Raw genomic sequence first — 19464 nt, 5'->3', positions numbered from 1 at the left:
GCTTCTAGTCCAATATCCTAATGAGGTCTGGAAGAATAGTTTGGAGAAGAACTTGGCTGTCTTTAAAGATCAGGGACATTCTCATCTCATCCCCAGTTTCCCTTAGTAATCCATAGTGGATCTGCCAGCCATGACTTTATTTTCACTCTTTCCAAAGCTACTTGTGTTTTCATCCTGTTGCACCTCTTGAACTAATTAATTCCTTAGGTTTTCAATATGCTATAAAGAATAACAGTTCTTTTTGGATGCCATAGCAAGGAGAGCATTGCCCCCAGAATCCAAAAGATTTAGGTTTGAATCCCACTCTGCTACTGACTAGCTAAGTAAACACGAAACATCTTTGTCCCTTTTCTGAGACTCAATTTCCTCTTCTGTAAAATGGGATAATCAATAACTCTTCTTCCTCCCTTGTGTGGCTGCTGTGATGAGAAAATGAGATCCTTGATGCACATACATAAAAGTACCTTGAACAACAGTACAAACTCGGATGTTGACAGAGGGATCATATTTGCTTTAGCTGAATCTCCTTCTAGCTCTTAGGGTGCTGTTGGTTCTAGAATTCTCAGATCTGGTGAATAAGGCTGTATTCCCTCTCTCCATTTCTGCATAATTTTATACACTCTGGTCACATCCCTTCCCAGCCTTCATCGTTCTAAACTAAAGAGTCTGCATTTGTTTAATCTATCTTCATATGGCAACCCCCTCCACCACCACCCCCATCCCCTTGATTATAGAGTGGCCCTTCTCTGGATCATCTCCAGATCCATTATGTCATTCTGGAAGCACTAAGACCAGACCTGCACAAGTGTGTGTGTGTGTGTGTGTGTGTGTGTGTTCCTCAGCTCTGAACCTCTGACTCTGTCCCCCTCCCCAATTATAAATCCTAGAACAGGATGATTGCCCAAGACCCTCTCCAAACTACAGAGGAGGCCGATTGGCCCCTGGCTGAAGCCTCCCCCTCTTTCTCTGCGCAGCCCTGGCCCCAAGGGGCTAAAACGGCTCCCTGTCTGGCTTGGGAGGCTGGGAGGTGGATAACTAGGATGGGGAGACGGGGGGGGGGGGTCTTGCGCAAGCGCACGCGGCTGCACGGACCGCCAATGCTGCTGCCTCCCGGAGCAGAGGGAGGCAGAAGAGGAGGGAGAGAGAAGAGGGGAAGGGAGGGGGAGGCGGCACTTGGGCTGCATCTCGTAACCAGAGGCAGTCTCGCACAGCTCTGGGAGGGAGCGAGAGAGGCAGCCGCGGAGTAGGATGCTCTGTGGGGTGCCCTAAGCCAGGGGCGCTTGAAGCAGCTTCAGGGACTGGGGCAACCGGGCGGCTTTCACCATGCATCAGTCCCTGACTCAGCAGCGGTCCAGCGACATGTCCCTGCCCGATTCTATGGGTAAGTCCAGCCGCCCTTCCTCCGGGTGGCGGCAGCAAGGGGTGAGTGCACTGGCCTCTGGACTGTGAGTGCCCTGGCCGCCCCGAAAACCAGAGAGCGGGAAGCGAGGCTAGGGGGCTCCGCGCGCCCCAGCGTCTAGGTGGTGGACCAGAGCCCCAAGGGAGCGGCCCGGCTGCGGCCGGGGCGAGGCGCGGAGATTGGAGAGCCAAGCTTGCGTCGGAGTATCTCTGCCCCAGAGTGCGGGTGTGTGCGTGTTTGTGTGCGTGTGTCTACAGACTTACAGCCAGGGGTAAATCCCAGCTGTCTGAGGATCAAAACACTTTCCTGCAACCTGCACCTCGGTTTTCCATTCAACACTCCCTCTTTGCAAAGTACTCGTCACTTCTAAGAGCTCACGACTAATCATAAATAGAAGAAGCAGGGTCCTTGCCCCCTCCCAACTCTCTTGAAGCTGCCCTGAAATTCAGAGCTGCGGTGAGCAGGGGGGACTGATTTGCACCTCGCTGATGGGGGGTTTGCGCAACCCTGGGGGATGGGCGGGAGTAGGGGGGAGAAGATGGAAAGGGGGCTGGTGGGAGGGGAATTTCTGCGGAATCACTCAAGACAGCCCAACCCTGCTGTCTTCAGCAGCAGGATCAACATTCTTTGAATTTGATTCCTATCCTGCTCCAAACGCACGGAGTGTGCGTGAGTGTGAAAAAAGCGGTGGTGGGGGGGGGACGATTGAGAGCGCGAGAAAGAAACGTCGAGCGCGAGCCCGCGCGTCTTCTGAAGTCGCGCTTTTCTGCTCTGGAAGGGAGGGGGAGGGGCACTTTTCGACACCTTTCCTCACTGAAGCCGGGGGGCAGCTACCTTTGGGCACTAACTTGGCTGCCCCTCGAAGCTGTTTCTTGGTGGTTACCACCAAAAAACAAACCCAGCCCCCCTCAGCTGTTAGGCATCTTCCCAAGCTCTATGATTTCACTGCGCGGAGAAATTAATTTGGAGCCCAGGAGAGCGGGAGGGGATTGTCAAATCATGATCCCACCTAATTTTGAAATTCGCCTCGGATACACTTCAACCAAATCGAATTCTCTCTTTCCAACATACTTTACATTATGCAAAAACCCTCTCCCCGCAATTCCTCCGATCTAGCCTGCTCAGATCTTTGATGAATTTGCGGGGACATCTCGAAGGGAGGGGGCGGGGAAAAGATTGAGCCCTTACTAACTGAAAAAGACTCAATCTCAACAAAATTCGTTCACCGGAGGAGCCCCAGAAAGTGTTTTCTCCTGGGTAGTGTAAAGATCTATATTTTCAATGTTTTTGCACATTCAGTATACAAATTTGCTCTTTTTCATTTTTAAGGGTGTAGTTACTTACAGTGAGATACAAATGGGGTCAACAATTCGGGTCTGAATCCAGAGCCCAGCAGTACCAGACTCCCCCCTAACTCCCAGCTCGCTCTCGCGCGAGTGCTCGCTCTATACACGCACACGCAGATACACACACACACGCACACACTGCACTCCTTACCTTGGCCAGCTGTGGCGCCAACGCAGCTCTGGCTCCCCGACGCCAAGCTGTTGCGCTACGGAGGGCTGGGTGGAAGAGCGCTAGGGTTACGCAGCGCCCATTCCCGCTGCGGGTGACAAACACCTCCAACCAAGCCTTCCCTCCCGGCCGTCTGCGCGCGGGGAGTGGGCAGGTCGGTGGTGCAGAGCTTAAAGAGTTGCTACTTGGCACACTGCTCTGTGTGTTGGGGAACAAGACGAAGAGAGTTCTTTCTTGGGCTCCCAGAGGCCCTCAGCTAATCTTACGTTTCTAGAAAGGTCTGCGCAACAAGGAGCTGAGTGGGCTTTGCCCAGCCCAGTCTCGACGCTGCGGGGAAAGACTCATAAATCCCATATAGACGCAGAGTTGGCACCACGCATTCCGCTTTTTAAAGTCCGCAGACTGAGGACACTAGCAAATTCCTGAGTCGAGTGGTAACCCTGGGTTTCCACAGTTTGTACAGGGGAGTCTCCCCGGAGTTCCCTGGCGCTGGTCCCACACAGCCCAGGCCTGAATCAGCGTCTAGGCTACTTAGGAGCTACTCCCACTTAACTCGGCTCTGGCAACACCACCTTCTCTTGCACGAGGGGAGAGGGAGAATGGGTGGGTAGGTTAGTATTTCAGCCTCTGAAGGCAGCATTTCTGAGGGGATTCCCTTTATAGACAAGACAGAACCGCAGCCAAAACGATAAAATTTAGAACACACAGACACACAGTGCACCCTCAAGATGCCTGCACTGTAGCTTGCTGGCTTCCTGGTCATGGAGCGGTAAGTCCAAGGTTTGGCAATTGGTCAGATGGTAATTTGACTGCAGGGCCCCTCAATACCCTCGCAGCAACCCCCTTCTCCCTTTGGGTAACACCGCCCCCAGGCGCTACTGGCACCTCTACTACAGCAAGGCATTGCTTCCTACCCAAATAACATTCATAATTTACTGGCAGCCTTGGATGTCTCCATTCAAAGAATTGTCTGAAGTTGGGGGGATGTGAATTTCAGCCCCTCTAAGGAAATGTTTGGGAGTTTGGCAGGGCCTTGAGACGCTTGCATGGGTAGCCACCTGTCTCCACCAATGCTCAAGGTTGGGACTTCCTGGAACCCACCCTGTGTGGCAAAGCTGACTCAGGTAAGGCAAATCCTAATCAGTTCAAAAGATCAACCCGAAGAATTAGCCAGCCATCAACAACGCACTGTAACAGGCAGAGTACTGGGTCCCTATCTTTGCTGTATCCCAATGAAGATTATATAGCCTACCTGTTCTCTTGGGAAGGGGTGATCAAGAACATGTACAAGGTAAAAACACAAGTGATGAAGACAACATCCTCCCTTCTAGCAACTGACATCTTCTTTCCTGTCAGATACCTAATCCTGGAACTGATGGACATGATATGGATTGTGGACCAGCCCTGCAGTGACAATTGTAATGGTAGCAGTCACAGTTGATATACCCATTGAGTAAGGTATCTAGGAACTTGGGGACATGAAATAATGAGCAATTAGAGTGAGAAGAAAACATCTTGGAGGAGGGGAGTTTTGAGCAGGTTTCAAAGGAAGGGAGGAACCTAGAGTCAAAGACCGCAGTGCAGGTGGGGGCTCTGATTAGGGGAAAACTCGGAGGAGAGAAAAGCTGGTTGTTTTTAGAAGGGTGGAGACAGCAAATAATTGGGCGCTTTTAGAGCTGAGCAATACTGGTCGTCACTCCACTGGGGTGGAGGTGGGGCACTGCAGAGGGAGGGCTGCAGTAGTTCTGCAGGGAGGCTGCTGGAGTGGGGGGGCAGGCATTGCCAATGAGATTTCAGAGTCTCTCACCATTGTTGGTTGCAGGAGTGGTTGTTATTTAAACAGAAATGTACTGAGCACCAAGTAAACAGGGTCATGAGAGAGATTGAAATTGTGACACTCATTGGCCAGAAGGCTTTAATTTGGGGGAGCCCTCATGGGTACCCTATTTTAAAAAATCAATTCTATAAACATAGCCCATATGTATTCACACAATTCCTCCTACAGCCTTTTTGATTAGAAGGGAAACAATTCTGAGATGCCACTTATTGTTTATTCAACAAGTACTGCCGGCTCACTAGGTATCAAACACTGTGATAGGCACTGTTTTCAAGTACCTGCTGCTTTATTTAAGTATCTCACTGTGTCTTAGTTTTTCTTTGATGTGTCAATTTACTAAACAAAACAAAATCAGAATAAGATGGCCCTGTGTTCCATCTAAGGTAAGCCCCAAATTGTACCCTAATAAGAACAGGGCTCTACTTCTCCCTTCTAAAATAAAATAATCATCAGGAAAATGTCCTAAGCAGACATAATGAGCAGTCTCATAGGAGCCTGGGCCACACCTTCCAAGAACAGGTAGGTCTTGCTCTAAGTAGATGTGAATTTTTTTTTTTTTTTATTTGGCCAGGGCTGGGTTTGAACCCACCACCTCCAGCATATGGGACCGGCGCCCTACTCCTTGAGCCACAGGGGCCGCCCAGTAGATGTGAATTTTATTAAGTCAAATTGATGCTAAAGATAAATTGAGGGGTGATTCCTCATTTTCAAAAGGAGTCACGGGGGGGGGAGGGTTCCTTAACATAGTCAACTCCTCAAGTGCAACCAGAAATAATCTTATTTTATATAATTATGGTCTTTAGAGTGTAAAATAAGAAGTGATGGGGTGAGGAGATGTGAGGGACAGAGAATAGATATTCAACCTAGTGATAAAGTCTTCTTAGGAATTCAATCCAAAGCAAATCTTACCTGGGGGTAAGGCCCCTGTGGATCTGTAGGATCCTTATCTGGGTTTCTCAACTGACTGATTTTTCAGTTTAGGTTCTAAAGCAGGGTAAAAAAGACATAGATTTTCAAATGACACCATGTGGTTTGCTGAGTCACTTTTCTGACCTGGCTCCTGTGCTTTTAAGAGTTCGACAGATATTTGCAAAGAAGACCCAAGATCTCTGATTAAGATTAAAGGCCATTTGGTGGGGAAGTAGCAGAGCAGGCAAGTGAAACAACAACAACAAATTAGAAAGAGCATGCACACACACACACACACACACACTCCAATTTAGTCTCTCGAGTTTTCTGGGTAAGGTGTTGAGACACTGGTGGGTCACAAAGATACCCTTGGTGTATCCAGACGTCCCCTCACATTTTGCCAGAGGCAGGGGAGGGCTAGAGATCACATGAGTGCCAAAGGAGAAAGGAAGACAAGAATGGTAGGCAATGAGGCTAAGTTTGTATTAGAGCCCCTCTGTGAACCAACTCACAGATTCACTGAGGAGCATCTGTCATCAAATAGACTTAGTGACTCTGGTTAGAGACTCATTTAGGCTCCCTAGAAATCAAGAGGAAGGATAGGTAACCTTCTGGTAAACAGAAGAAATTAATCCTGTCCCCACCCCCATTCCCTTCCCAGCCTCCGCAGTCTGAATTTCCCAGCTTTTCTCATTGTGTTGAACACCAGTCAGCTTGTCCTTTGCATTCCTAATAACCCTCTAACGCAAAGGGCCCTGATGTCGCAGGTGCCTCTAGCGGGTCTCTATGTTTTTCCCCATGGAGTCTGGATTTAGGTCTCACTGGAGAAGCCTCATTTCCCAACTCTCCTTACCTCTCCACCCAGGGTGAGACGTAGAGGTTTAGTATGTGGTGCCTATAAGCCCTCAAACTACTTCTACATTTCAATGTAAAATAGTCTTAGAATAGTCCCCTATTAGAAATGACCCTGATGAGTCACATCCCTCACTTTCCAGGCTGACGTCAGGGTAGATCGCCAGCCCCTCCCACCTCCCTGGGAGGACTGTACTGGGGAAGACAAGATGGATGGTGGGGCTAACCCAGAGTGGCACTCTGACGCTTTTCTTCCATATCAGAGGGCATATCTGCAGGAGGCTGCCAGGCTGGCCACAGCCCCTCCTTCTCACCACCCACCACCAGGCCCCCTGGGTCTCACTTGGTTTTCTAGTCTTCCTCCCCCTTCCTCCATCCCCTCTCCCCTCCCTTCCAGTGGTGCAGTCTGGGCGGCTTCTCTTGGCAACTGATTCCTGAGGCTGCAGTGAGGCCTCCCAGAATGACAAGTCTTATGATCAGACCCAAGTGGTCTCTTTAGGGCCATAAATGACAGTCAAGCCACCTGGATGGGTGACCCCATCATAGGACTACCCACTGCTTCACCTTCTATGCTTCCACTAGAGAACTGGACTTTCATAGCAGTCCCCATTTGCTTTTTTTTTTTTTTTCTGAGATCTCCTAGGTGGGAATTCTTCCCTGGTATTTTCTGTTCAGGGCCCCCCCCCATGTCAGAGAAATGCCTGCAGTGTGTGGAGTGGTGCTGAGCTCCTTTAAAAACAATTAAATTGAAAAGTGAGCTTAGATGCCATTTTTCTATCTGACTTAATAAGCCTGGTTTTGAAAAAAATATTGGTTTGCTCTATCATGCCTGATAAGCCCTGAGTAGGAGAATGGGTTTCTCATCATTTATATTTATGTAAACCTCACATAAGCCTAAATGTGTATAAGTTGTAATCCTCCCTATCTACTTCCCCCGATACGTATCTTTATAGACTAATGGCTTCCAAACACTTACTTTATTACACACATTTGTTTTGTGACAAATCCTGCCAATGCACCATTTTAAAGTTTATACATGAGGTGGCAAATGTCAGATATAAATGAAAAAAAATTCCAGTAACCTGGCTTCGTTCTGATATTTACCCTGGAAATGAAATTTCATATTTCTAGCTTATGAAGAAAACCTCCTTAACTGCATATTGGCTTTAAAATATTTTCATTTAATACCCCCACACAGGCACTTTCCATTTATCATATGCCTTATAATTTGGCCTAAAAAATACTCTACTGAGTATGATACATCTTTTATAGAGTGCCAGAAGCAGAAACATTTGTTTTGTTTTTATGTAACTGGTAAAATTTTCTCTGTTGTTTATTTTTCAAACTGGAAATATTTTTGATTACAAAAATGGCACCCGATGACTGCAAAAATTAAAATTGTATTTCCCTAATTGTACTTCCCCTAATCCCACTCCCTAAAAATAACCCCAGTTACCAGTAGGAATGGGAAAGGAAAACCTTTCTAGTGTTTTCTTTTTTTCTTTTAGATACTCCCTTCCTCAGCTGACATGAACAATTTCAGTTTCTCTCTGTGCTTTCAGGAGCCTTCAATCGGAGGAAAAGAAACTCCATATATGTCACCGTGACTTTGCTTATTGTGTCTGTGTTAATTCTCACGGTGGGCCTTGCTGCAACCACCAGGACCCAGAATGTGACTGTTGGAGGTTATTACCCAGGAGTTATTGTAAGTATAGAAGGCTTTGGTAGGTCTTAATAGCTTGCTGACCACAGAAATTCAGGTTCTACTCCAATGGTTTTAATTCTGTTTGAATTTCCAATGTGTGCTAGGATTTCCTCCTTTATATCTCTCTATATTTATAGAGAGAGGCAACTCCGGGCCTGTTAATCAGAAGAATCCAGTACTATCCTGCCTTAGAGTGATCCTATGCAAGTCATCTCACTCTTTAACACCTTAGGTTTCTGGGTTAGGAAATGTTACTAACTAGCGTTATTAACCTTAGGCTAAAGTCCTTTCTTTCTGGGCATTTCCTATAACAGAGGTTACCTGACCTCACCTGAAATCTGAGGACCCTGGCAGCTTGACACTCTATAACCAATAGCGCTAATCACTAAAGTGATCCTTCATTCCTATCAGGAAAAAGATTGGGAAGATATATTTCTAAAGTATGTATATTTGTTCATTTATATATTATATACATGTTCATAATATTTCTATAAACACGGAAATCAAAAAATAGATAAAAATGAAATAATTTGTAATACTATTTCATGCAAACACTAACTAAAATGTCACAGGATGATATGCACTTAGTGTGAAGTTTGTCATTAAAGATAGTGGCTATAAGTACTTATTTCAAATGACCCACTAGTTCATTGTTAGTATTTTTGGCTGAATTCTTAATCAGATGTGATTAGATTGTCATTAGAATAATGGGAGGGTTTTTTCTTTTTTTTTTGAAACAGGGTCTCCCTTTGTCACCCAGGCTAGAGTGCAGTGGTGTCATCAAAGTTCATTGCAACCTCAAACTCATGGGCTCAAGCAATCTTCCTGCCTCAGCCTACGAAGTAGTTGGGGCTATCAGTGTGCACCATCATGCCTGGCTAATTTTTCTATTTTTTGTAGTGGCAGAATCTTGCTATGTTACTCAGGCTGGTCTGCAATCCTCTCTCCTCAGGCTCCCAAAGTGCTAGAATTATAGGTGTAAGCCATTGCAACTGGCCAGAATCAGGGTTTTTAATGTTGATCCCACGATATGGCTAATAAAAAGCTCACCCGGGGTCCAGGACATAACTGCAAGAGGGACTCCACCTAAGAAATTCAAATATTATGATTTGGTTGTTTTTACTCTCACATTAACCTGAAATTTAAAAAAAAAAAAAAAACCTCACCCTGGGAAGTAGGAGGATCAACTCTGCCATTTTCTTGTTGTTCATATGTGTTTACATTATTAGAGTCATCTTCAATTTGTGGCTTCTCAATAGGAATATTTCCAAACATCTTGTCCACTGTGTTGGGATTCATTGAGTTAAAACTGGATAATACAATCTAGACATACATAAAATGCCCCACCATCAACCCTTTGCTGCTTGAAACTTACTTTCCTATCTTAGGATAGATCATTTGATCACCTGGCATTCATACAAATGGAGGGTGCCAGTGACAGTCTGTTTATTGAATATTAGTAATGCCTAATTTCTTTCTTATTATTTTAGATAAATAACAAATAGGAAATGGGAGTTTTAATCATTTCTTTTCATATTATAGTGGATTATGTTTCCTATCCCCATCCCCATCTGCATGCAATTCCCTTTGGAGACTGCTGAACTTGTCGCATGAAAAAGCCTCATTTGGGTCTACCACACTGCTGTTGTCCAAAAACCTAACTCTAGAGGTTGGATCATAATTTTGATATCACTTCAGTGTCTCCCCCAATTGCAATTGCTAGAGAGTAGAATAAAGAAAAATATATGTATATATACTTTTTAGGGCAAAGAAATCAGATAAATTGTTTTGTTTCATCTCTCTCTCTCATCTTTTTTGAGAGGTGGAGGTTGGAGAGAGAAGCAAAGGAAGGGGAAGGGATTAAGGATGATGTCTTGGACAAGCCAGCACTGTGAATGACCAAGCCTGGAGTCCGTTGCCTAGGTCACTGACTCCAAGAGCCTTTGCTAAGCTGGGTTCTGACGTGGGTTGTGCCTCTCTGGAGCTGAAGGCTACCAAGGAAAGTGCTTCCACAGCTCTAGGGCAGGCCGAGCTCCCCACAGCCAATGGCAGGTGACCCACAGACACCAGTTTGGTGCCCTCTGTTAAACATGTGATGTGAGAACTCACCCAGTCCACTTCCTGTGGCAAGGCAATAAAACCAGACGTCAGCAGGATTGGTTTTTATTTTTAAACACAAGCGAGGGGGATAGGGCAGGGAGGAAGGGAGGGGGTAAGATAGCATTTTGGTGGCTTGGAAAAGTAATTTATAGGGTCGGTGTGACTTTGTGTGTTTCAGGTAGCTGCATTAGTGCAATACTTCTGAGTGATGAGCAAATGCTCCAGCCAAGATTCAGAGTCTCTGTGGGTGAGGGGAAAGTATTTTCCATGTCATTTAAGAGCACAAACTCCTATTCACGAACAGTGGCTATGAACCTTCTCTGTAGAATCTCTGACCATGGGTGGCTAGGTTGGAATACATTAACAAAGGAAGGAGGGAGCCTGATTGCTGCTATTCAAGTACCCGATGTTCAGCTAGCCCTGGAAGTTGAAGCCATGGGGGCATGTGTCTGCGTGTGTTCACTAAGAGCTCAGATGGAAGTGTTAATAGGAGAGCCACCCCTAACGGACAGTGTGCCCCCATGGTTTAACCTTTAAAAATGTGCTCTCACAGTTCCTGGAGATTGTTTCTTTAAAATGCATTTTAATTATAGAAAGTGAAGGAGGGGAAAATAGCAGTTTGAAAAGCAGAAAAATCCTTTGGAGTTTATAGGTCAGAAAATGTAACAAATACAGTTACAACTCATACTTCTGAACAGTACACACCTGAGAATTCAGATTTATCTAGGAATTAGTTTAGTTATTAGGGAGTTACTGTAGAAATTCTAACCCTGTGCTTCCCTCCCCCCCCCACCCTGCCACCCTGGTGTGAACAAGAATGACCTGGTGACCCCGTGAAAAATGCAGATCTCAACGCTTTATCCCTAGCGACTCTAATTCAGTAGGTCTAGGTGGCCCAGGAATCCGAATTTTCTTTTCATGAGCTAACCTTGGAGTGCAAAAGTAATACCTGTTGACTCCACATTTTAATGAGCACCCCAGGGGAGTCTAATTCCGGTGGACCCGCAACCACCTAGAGAATTAAAACACAATAAAATATGCTTAGCAGTAAAAACCAGAAGGAGCTTAATGTGGCATTTTAAGATTCTGCACTGTCAAATTGGACACTTTGAATATGAATTACCATTGTATAGAACTATAAAAAAAATTCAGGTTATTAAGAATTGTGGCTCAGCACCTGTGGCTCAAGCGGCTAAGGCGCCAGTCACATACACCTGAGCTGGGGGGTTCGAATCCAGCCCGGGGCTGCCAAACAACAATGACGGCTGCACCCAAAAAATAGCCGGGTTGTGGCAGGCGCCTGTAGTCCCAGCTACTTGGGAGGCGGAGGCAGGAGAATCGCTTGAGCCCAGAAATTGGAGGTTGCTGTGAGCTGTGATGCTACAGCACTCTATCGAGGGTGATAGCTGGAGGCTCTGTCTCAAAAAAAAAAAAAGAAAGAAAAAGAAAAAAATTCTGTTGTCCTGGGTGTTCACTGCTCCTTCTTCTTCACTCAGGAAGGTACAGATGTCTCTGATGCACCTTCTGTCACCTTGTGACCTAAGGGTATAGAAAAATCTGAAGGAAGATTCAGGGACACCGCAGAAGCCATAAAATGCACTACCTATTAAAGGAAGCAACTACCAGTCATTGGCAAGCCTGAGAGAAACTCTCGATTTTGGATATAGGATTGGATTAAGTGTTCAGTCAAATATTTCTTTCTTTCCTTTTTTTTTTTGAGGCAGACTCTTGCTTTGTTGCCCTCAGTAAAGTACTATGGCATCACAGCTCACAGCAATCTCAAACTCTTGGGCTTGAGCAATCCTCTTGCTTCAGCCTCCCAAGTAGCTGTGACTATAAGCATCCGCCACAACATCTGGCTATTTTTAGAGACGGGGTCTGGCTCTTGCTCAGTCTGGTCTCAAACTCCTGAGCTGAATCAATCCATCCGCCTCGGCCTCCCAGAGTGCTAGAGTCAAATTATTTTTGAAGACCAAAGATTTAAAAATGAGAAGAATATTTCTGAATGTGTTCGATATGATGGGTCATTCATTCAAAATTTTTTATTCTTATACCAACAAATAATGCCAAAATCTACAGTGAGGATCATTATGGTAAGGTGTTTACCCAGTCACCATTTTTTTTTTATTAAATCATAGCTGTGTACATTAATACGATCATGGGGCACCATACACTGGTTTTATAGACCATTTGACATATTATCATCACACTGGTTAACATAGCCTTCCTGGCATTTTCTTAGTTATTGTGTTAAGACATTTACATTCTACATTTACTAAGTTTCACATATATACCCAGTCACCATTGTTTAGACAACATCAAGGAATAAATAATTAGAAAAAACAATACATACCAAATAAAACTTCAATGTCCTCAATCCAGGACTCTACCCTAAATAATTATCAGTATATTTATGAGAGTAAAAATCAATGTAATAAACATAGAAAAATCTTGAACGAAGACTCATGCTCTAGAAAATATCAGAAAGCTCAATCTCTAAAGATCTAGTACAAATCTAAAAAAAATGGGAGAAAGTGTTTCATCCATGTTGCAAGCTTATTAGCCACTAAACTATCCATATTCAGGAGTATTTCTACAAATGTAATGAATGTGTAGAAGCTATTACCCAGTCACTACATTAGTCTCAAAATCAGGAAATTCATACTGGAGAAAATTTATACACATGGAATAAATGTAAGAAAGTCTTTAATCAGTCATCCAATCTAAGAAAATATGACAGAATGTTGCTGTTTTGGATTCTAGTTAAATGTGTTAACAATACATGAGATTTAAAATTTCTAAACAGACAAATTAAGAAGTTATTAGATTAGTAGAAGACTCAATATACAACAAATTAAGAAGTTATTAGATTAATAGAAGACTCAATATACAAATCATTTAAATATTGTGGTCTCTAGCATTTAAAATGAAATTCAATGTACATAACTCTCAATCATGCAAAACATTTCAGGGGCATCTTTGCTTTGTCCAGTCAGATGCCCTAATATAATGAGGTGCCTTCTTACAGTTTGTTAGCTACTCTACCTGAGCTAGAATGTGGTATCATCATTCTAGGAGACATATGCACACATGTATCTTTAAAGATGTTCTAATCTGCATAGGCTGAACTGTAAAGTTAAAAAGAAATGGGCGGCGCCTGTGGCTCAGTGAGTAGGGCGCCGGCCCCATATGCCGAGGGTGGCGGGTTCAAACCCAGCCCCAGCCAAACTGCAACAAAAAAATAGCCAGGCGTTGTGGCGGGCGCCTGTAAGTCCCAGCTGCTCGGGAGGCTGAGGCAAGAGAATCGCGTAAGCCCAAGAGTTAGAGGTTGCTGTGAGCCGTGTGACACCACGGCACTCTACCTGAGGGCGGTACAGTGAGACTCTGTCTCTACAAAAAAAAAAAAAAAAAAGAAAAAAAAACCAACAAAGAAAGACAATCTGGCTTAAGAATTTAACTGTCCTCAAATAGTCAAGCTATATTTCATTCTAGAAAGGTTCTGAGGAGCTTTCTGCTCTGAATGCCAAAAAAAAAAATCCAAGAGCAGTGTTGCCTGAAGCTGAAAAAGGCAGGTGAGAGAGATTGCTTAGATGCAGGAGAAAGAGGCCTTTAAATGTGTTTCCCAAGGAACCCACAAGATGGAGTTGGCCCCCTGGACAGTGGAGATAGCCTTTCATTCTTGTACCCTCTCCTCAGCTGTTGTACTTGTAGGGCCCATACTAGCCTGAGGGTTTTTTGTTGTTTATTTTTCAGGAAAGAAACCCGGAGTTTCTTTCCCATTACCTTGAGAGAGGGGATAAGTTAACTGAAAATCATGTCAGAGTTATTAGAGAACAGGGACAGCAGAGACAATTCAAAACAATTAACAGCCCAGAAAACTTCCCTGGGCCAGTGTGTGGCTTCTTCACATGTAAAGACTCCTGATAAGTCCAAAAAAAAAAGCATGATTAACTTGCATGCTCAGGAAATATAAGGAACTCTGGATAGTGGGACTTTGTTGTTAATTGTGAATTAGGCAGAAATATTCCCACCTCATGTTAAAAATGTTTCTAAAATCTACGTTCATTCTAAACTGTAACTTCCTAACTTAGTGTGTACAGTTCAAAAATGAGATTTGAATCTTGATTTGCTGGATAAGACTTTTATAACGCCACAAAGTTCTGTCACCTTGTGACCTAAGGATATAGAAAAATCTGTAAGGAGGATTTGGGGACACCACAGAAGCCATAAAATGCACTACCTATTAAAGGAAGCAACTACTGGCTTTCTGTTGCCCCCTTATCATGCCTCTACGCAGAGGCCGTCAGCCTGGTCTCCAGTTATTTCTCTTTGGCCAAAATCGTTAATTCACAGTCCCCTAAACATGACTTGGGATTTCCAGCCTTAGTGCTGTCACTCACATTACCCTGCCACACCTGCAAGGTGCTCCCTGCTCTCTGTCTGTTCCAAATACTCTGTCACATCCCAACTTAAAGACAACAGCAGAAACATTTCCCAACTGCTAGTGTCCACAGTGGTTGCTGGAAAATACTCATATCCTGCTTTGTGGCATGAGGTCCATAATCCCTTATCTGAACATTTGGGCTTGATGTGAGTCAGAATTCAGAATTTTGTTGTTGTTGTTATTTTAGAAAGATTATACAGTGCCTATATCATACATTATCTAACACCCCAACGGGGGCTTGAGAAGCACCCCATAATCAAGCATCATCATGTTTCTATAATAAAACATGAATTTTTACACTAAGTGGGATAAAGATTATAAAATAACCTCAGATCAGTTCAAGTTCAGGTTTTGTCACCAAGGTAGCTACAAAAAAATTCCTTCTGGTTTTGAGAGCTTTGTGGCTTTGGGGATTATGGAAAGGAATTATGGACCAGTTTACCTAATTATAATATGAGCTCTTTAAGCCTGAATCTCATCGTTCTTGATCATACCCCATCCCATTTCCTGGCTTTCAAATCACAGATTGAACACAGTGCTTCCCACAGAGATGATGTCCAATTAATATTTACTAAGTGACTAATCCTTCTGAGCCTCAGCCCTGGGTGTCTGGGGCAGTGGATAGGAATAGGCATAAGTGATAGGGTATGACCCAACAAGAGCCCCTGACTCTGACTTTGATTTCTAACGATTTGTCTTTTTGCTTCCACAAGTGGAGGGCAGCCAAAACAAAGCAAACTGGTTATTTGTTCAGGTAATGATGAATCAAGATGGAGGGCCAAAGGTCTGAAAGATTCCATGAAGCTCTCAATGGGAGACCACAGAGCTTATCCTTCTGAGGTTTTAGTAGCAAAGAGTTGATTAGCAGTAGCCACCACTTTTCAGTAAATGCCATTGGTTTTCCCCTTCTTTACTTTCAGCCCCTCAGCTTTACCTCAAATAGACCTTCTCACACCACCCATCCAGAGAACTTCTTCCTTAAGAGGCAATAATGAGGCCCTTGGTACTCGAAGGTCACTATTCTACTGACACTGGTCACAAATAGAGCACAGTGTGGCTGAAAGAACATTACCTGTTAGGGAACCTGAGGGCTAGTCCTGGCCCCACCATTAACTTGCTGTAAGACACGATAAATCCTTATACTTCTCTAGTCCTCCATTTTTTGATCTATCAAATGGGAATGATATCAGCTTCACCAAACTCCATAGCAATTCTGTGACCAAAGTGGGCGGCAGGTGCTTCTTTAACTTAAAATGCTTTTCATTTGTAAGGTAGTTTTTGTGACACTGGTGAGTTCATGAGCCTGTCATTCAGGGAAGTGCATTCTTTCAGGCATAACACAGTAGATATTCCCTGCTTGCCATACAAATGGCTCTTCCTCCATGAAACCTTTGAGCTACCATTTATTTAGCAGACTACCACATGCAAGTCATATTACAATGCATACTTTATCTCATTTAATCGTCACAGCAATCTGTGTGGAAAGTACTGTTATGGTTCCCATTTTATAGATGGGGAAGCCAAAGCACAGGGTGGTTAAGGGACAGGCCCAAGGTCACACAGTTTATAAGCAGCAGGCAAGGGATATCATCCAGAACGAACTATTCCTTGCTCCTAAGCCACTGTGTTCTTTACCTGTGGGTCCTTAACCCACAGTCTGTCTCTCCTTTACTAGACTATAAGCTCTTGGTGGGCCCATGTCTTCTTATTCATTTGACATACAGGTATTCAGTGAATGTTAGAAAATTGAATGCAGAGCAGCACCTGTGGCTCAGTAAGTAAAGCGCTGGCCCCATATACCGAAGGTGATGGGTTCAAACCCAGCCCCGGCCAAACTGCAACAACAACAACAACAAAAATAGCCGGGCATTGTAGTGGGCGCCTGTAGTCCCAGCTACTCGGGAGGCTAAGGCAAGAGAATGGCCTAAGCCCAGGAGTTGAAGGTTGCTGTGAGCTGTGTGATGCCATGGCACTCTACCGAGAGCCATAAAGTGAGACTCTGTCTCTACAAAAAAAGAAAAGAAAACTGAATGCATTGGAATGGAATAGAATGGAATGGGAGAAGGAGAGGAAAGCAGATGAAGGAAGTGTCTGGCCTGGGATTTCCAGTTCTGGAGTATCTTGTCTTTCCAATCAATTCCACAAAGCTTTCACCCACCCTTTCTGATAACTGCCATCAGGGAGTTATTTGAGAGTGTCAGGAATAGGGAGTGTCTTTGCTTCCCATCTTGGGCAGATTGTTATTAGGGTTCAGGAGACATTCTGTCAGTATCTATGGAAGCTGATGGACTGTTTGGTAAAAGGACTTATTTTCCCTGTAAGAAGCTGCCTCTGAATTTCTCTCAATCTCTACAAATGGCTCAGAGTTTCATAAGCACAGACTATTAGTGGGCTTCCTCCTGAAAAATAAAGGCCATGCCCTTGGTGTGTGCCACACCTTCTGGGGGCAGGACATGATTGCAAGAGGGACTTTACCTAACAAATGCAATCAGTGTAACCTGGCTTATTGTACCCTCAATGAATCCCCAACAATAAAAAATAAATAAATACAATAAAGGCCATGGAACATACCAGAGGGGGAGATGAAATAGAACAGGGAAACTCTCTTATGAAATAGAGCAAATAGGGGTATTTGCGAAACTTGGTAAATGTAGAATGTAAATGTTTTGGCACAGTAACTGAGATAACGCCGGAAAGGCTATGTTAACCACTGTGATAAAAATGTGTCAAATGGTTTATGAAGTGAGTGTATGATGCCCCATAATCATATCATTGTATACAGTTATGATTTAATAAAAAAAAAAAGAAATAGAGCAAATAATGCTAGGATTTTCCAGCTTAAGTCAAGTTAGAGTGGCTGAAAAGTTAAATGGTTTTTAAAAATAGTAACAACAATCACTAGAGCAAAATAATATTTATGGAGTACTTACTGTGTGTCAGGGACCACACAAAGTTCTTTGAACCTATCATCCTGGCTACCCTCACAAAAGCTCTATAAAGTGGTTTCTACTGTGGCCCCTAATTTACAGACAGGGAAATTGATGTTTAGAGAGCTTAACTCATTTGTTCAAGATTGTACAGACATAAGTGGAAGAGCTGGGGTTGGAAATCAGGCTAGTGTGATAACCAGGTTTTAATCAGTATGCCTTATGGCAACACATTTTAATTATGTTTGCAATAAGACAGGGTGGGAGACAGGTGTAGATTAGCTATTGAATGAGGATGTTCTCAAATAGAGGCCTGGGATATAGCCTCATGCACTCCAGTGTCTACTTCTCAAGCGGGCTTGCTGGTTGAGTGGCCCTGCGGAAAGAGTCCTTGGACACTCACATTCATGCCTTCTCTCATTCCCTTTTATTCTTGGGGTCCTGAGACAACTACCCAGTCCCCCTACATGGCCCCATCAAGCTCCTGCTCAGTCCACAGGTCTGTTAGATTTCCAAGCCTAGGTGCAAGATTTGGGGGCCTCGGAGTGAAGGATGCCCCTGTGAACCAAGGTAAGGCTGCAGATGGAAACCCAGACCATTAGTGAGGCTAAAGAGAAATGTAACTACATCACCGAACTTGTGTTAAGATTTATTGGTCCATTCTCACCACTTTTTACTTCTTCCATTTCCATCCCCATCAACAGCTATCGGTTAGCGATCATTTTCAGCTGTGACTGGCAGACTCGGTCCACTAATGGCAGAGCTGAGAGGGCACTGGGATCTGCTACACTGAGCCATAATCCCAGCCACTTAGACAGGGAAATTGGTTTTCAGGGTTTTACACTGCCATTTCTGTTCACCCTTTAATGAATGCTTTCTGTCCATAAATGAAGCAGAGATGGAAGAAGACGTGAATAAGCGCTAACATAAATTGCAATGGGTCAACCACAAATATAGGCTTTCAAAAAAAAGTTTTTTCTTTTTCTTTTTTTTTTGTGTGTGTGGGTTAAGGTGTTTGCTGATTTCTAAAGTACTTCCTGAGTTTGATTAGTATTCCAGATGCATCAAAAATTGCTATTGCAAACCTTTATTTTGTGATCTATGCATCAGAGTGAAAAGTCTTTTTCAAAGAAGATAAAGATCAAAATATAATGTGTGCTTTTCACCATTATATGTCTCTTACTGACTCACCTGATAGGTAATAGATATTGAAATTGAAATAGGCAAGCTCTGAAAAGCTGTGGTTGACCTTTACTTCCAGTTTTGGGGCACATAAATTTCTTTTTAGATGTGATTCATAGCTACACAGAGAAATTGGCAAATGGTGGGAGAAAATACTTTTATCGTACATGCTGTATTTGTGTAAGTAACAACTGCTTGTGGCCTTAGCGTCTATACCCCAGTTATTTTCCATTATCCTGAACCATATTCAGGAGCTGGAGTGATTGTGTGGTCAGCCTAACTGTCTTCCCACATGCTATGTTCGCCATGTTGCTTTACAGCTCGGCTTTGGATCGTTCCTTGGAATCATTGGATCAAACCTTATTGAAAACAAACGGCAGATGGTAAGTTTTCATTCCTATAGATTCAAATTCTTAATCTGAAAAAGCTCAACATTTATGTAGATAATTAACACATCTCTTACGTGTGCATAAATTTGCCCGTAAAAGAACGGCCTCTTCACCCTTTCTCCTAAGCCCCTAGGGAACTTGTTTTACAGTGACCCTGTGCTACAGGACTTGTTCTCATCTTGCCTGATGCTCCCTCACTGACCTA

General features: G+C 43.9%; 1 protein-coding gene across 2 annotated transcripts in view; it reads left to right on the top strand.

The window, feature by feature from the left end:
* Positions 1-1096: 1096 nt before the first annotated feature.
* The window catches only part of TMEM255A (transmembrane protein 255A), a 62754-nt gene continuing 44386 nt past the window's right edge, over positions 1097-19464 (top strand). Inside the window, exons 1-3 of one of the 2 annotated variants that reach the window (XM_053580922.1) lie at positions 1097-1381; positions 8075-8217; positions 19191-19253. In XM_053580922.1, coding sequence (XP_053436897.1) covers positions 1324-1381; positions 8075-8217; positions 19191-19253 — 264 coding nt within the window. In that variant the 5' untranslated portion in view covers positions 1097-1323. The remainder of the gene's footprint in view (positions 1382-8074; positions 8218-19190; positions 19254-19464) is intronic. The other variant, XM_053580923.1, reaches the window with a different exon arrangement.

The sequence above is a fragment of the Nycticebus coucang genome, chromosome X (assembly GCF_027406575.1).
Source record: "Nycticebus coucang isolate mNycCou1 chromosome X, mNycCou1.pri, whole genome shotgun sequence".
Lineage (NCBI taxonomy): Eukaryota > Metazoa > Chordata > Mammalia > Primates > Lorisidae > Nycticebus > Nycticebus coucang.
The sequence above is the reverse complement of the archived record's forward strand: the minus strand, read 5'-3'. Positions and strand labels throughout refer to the sequence as shown.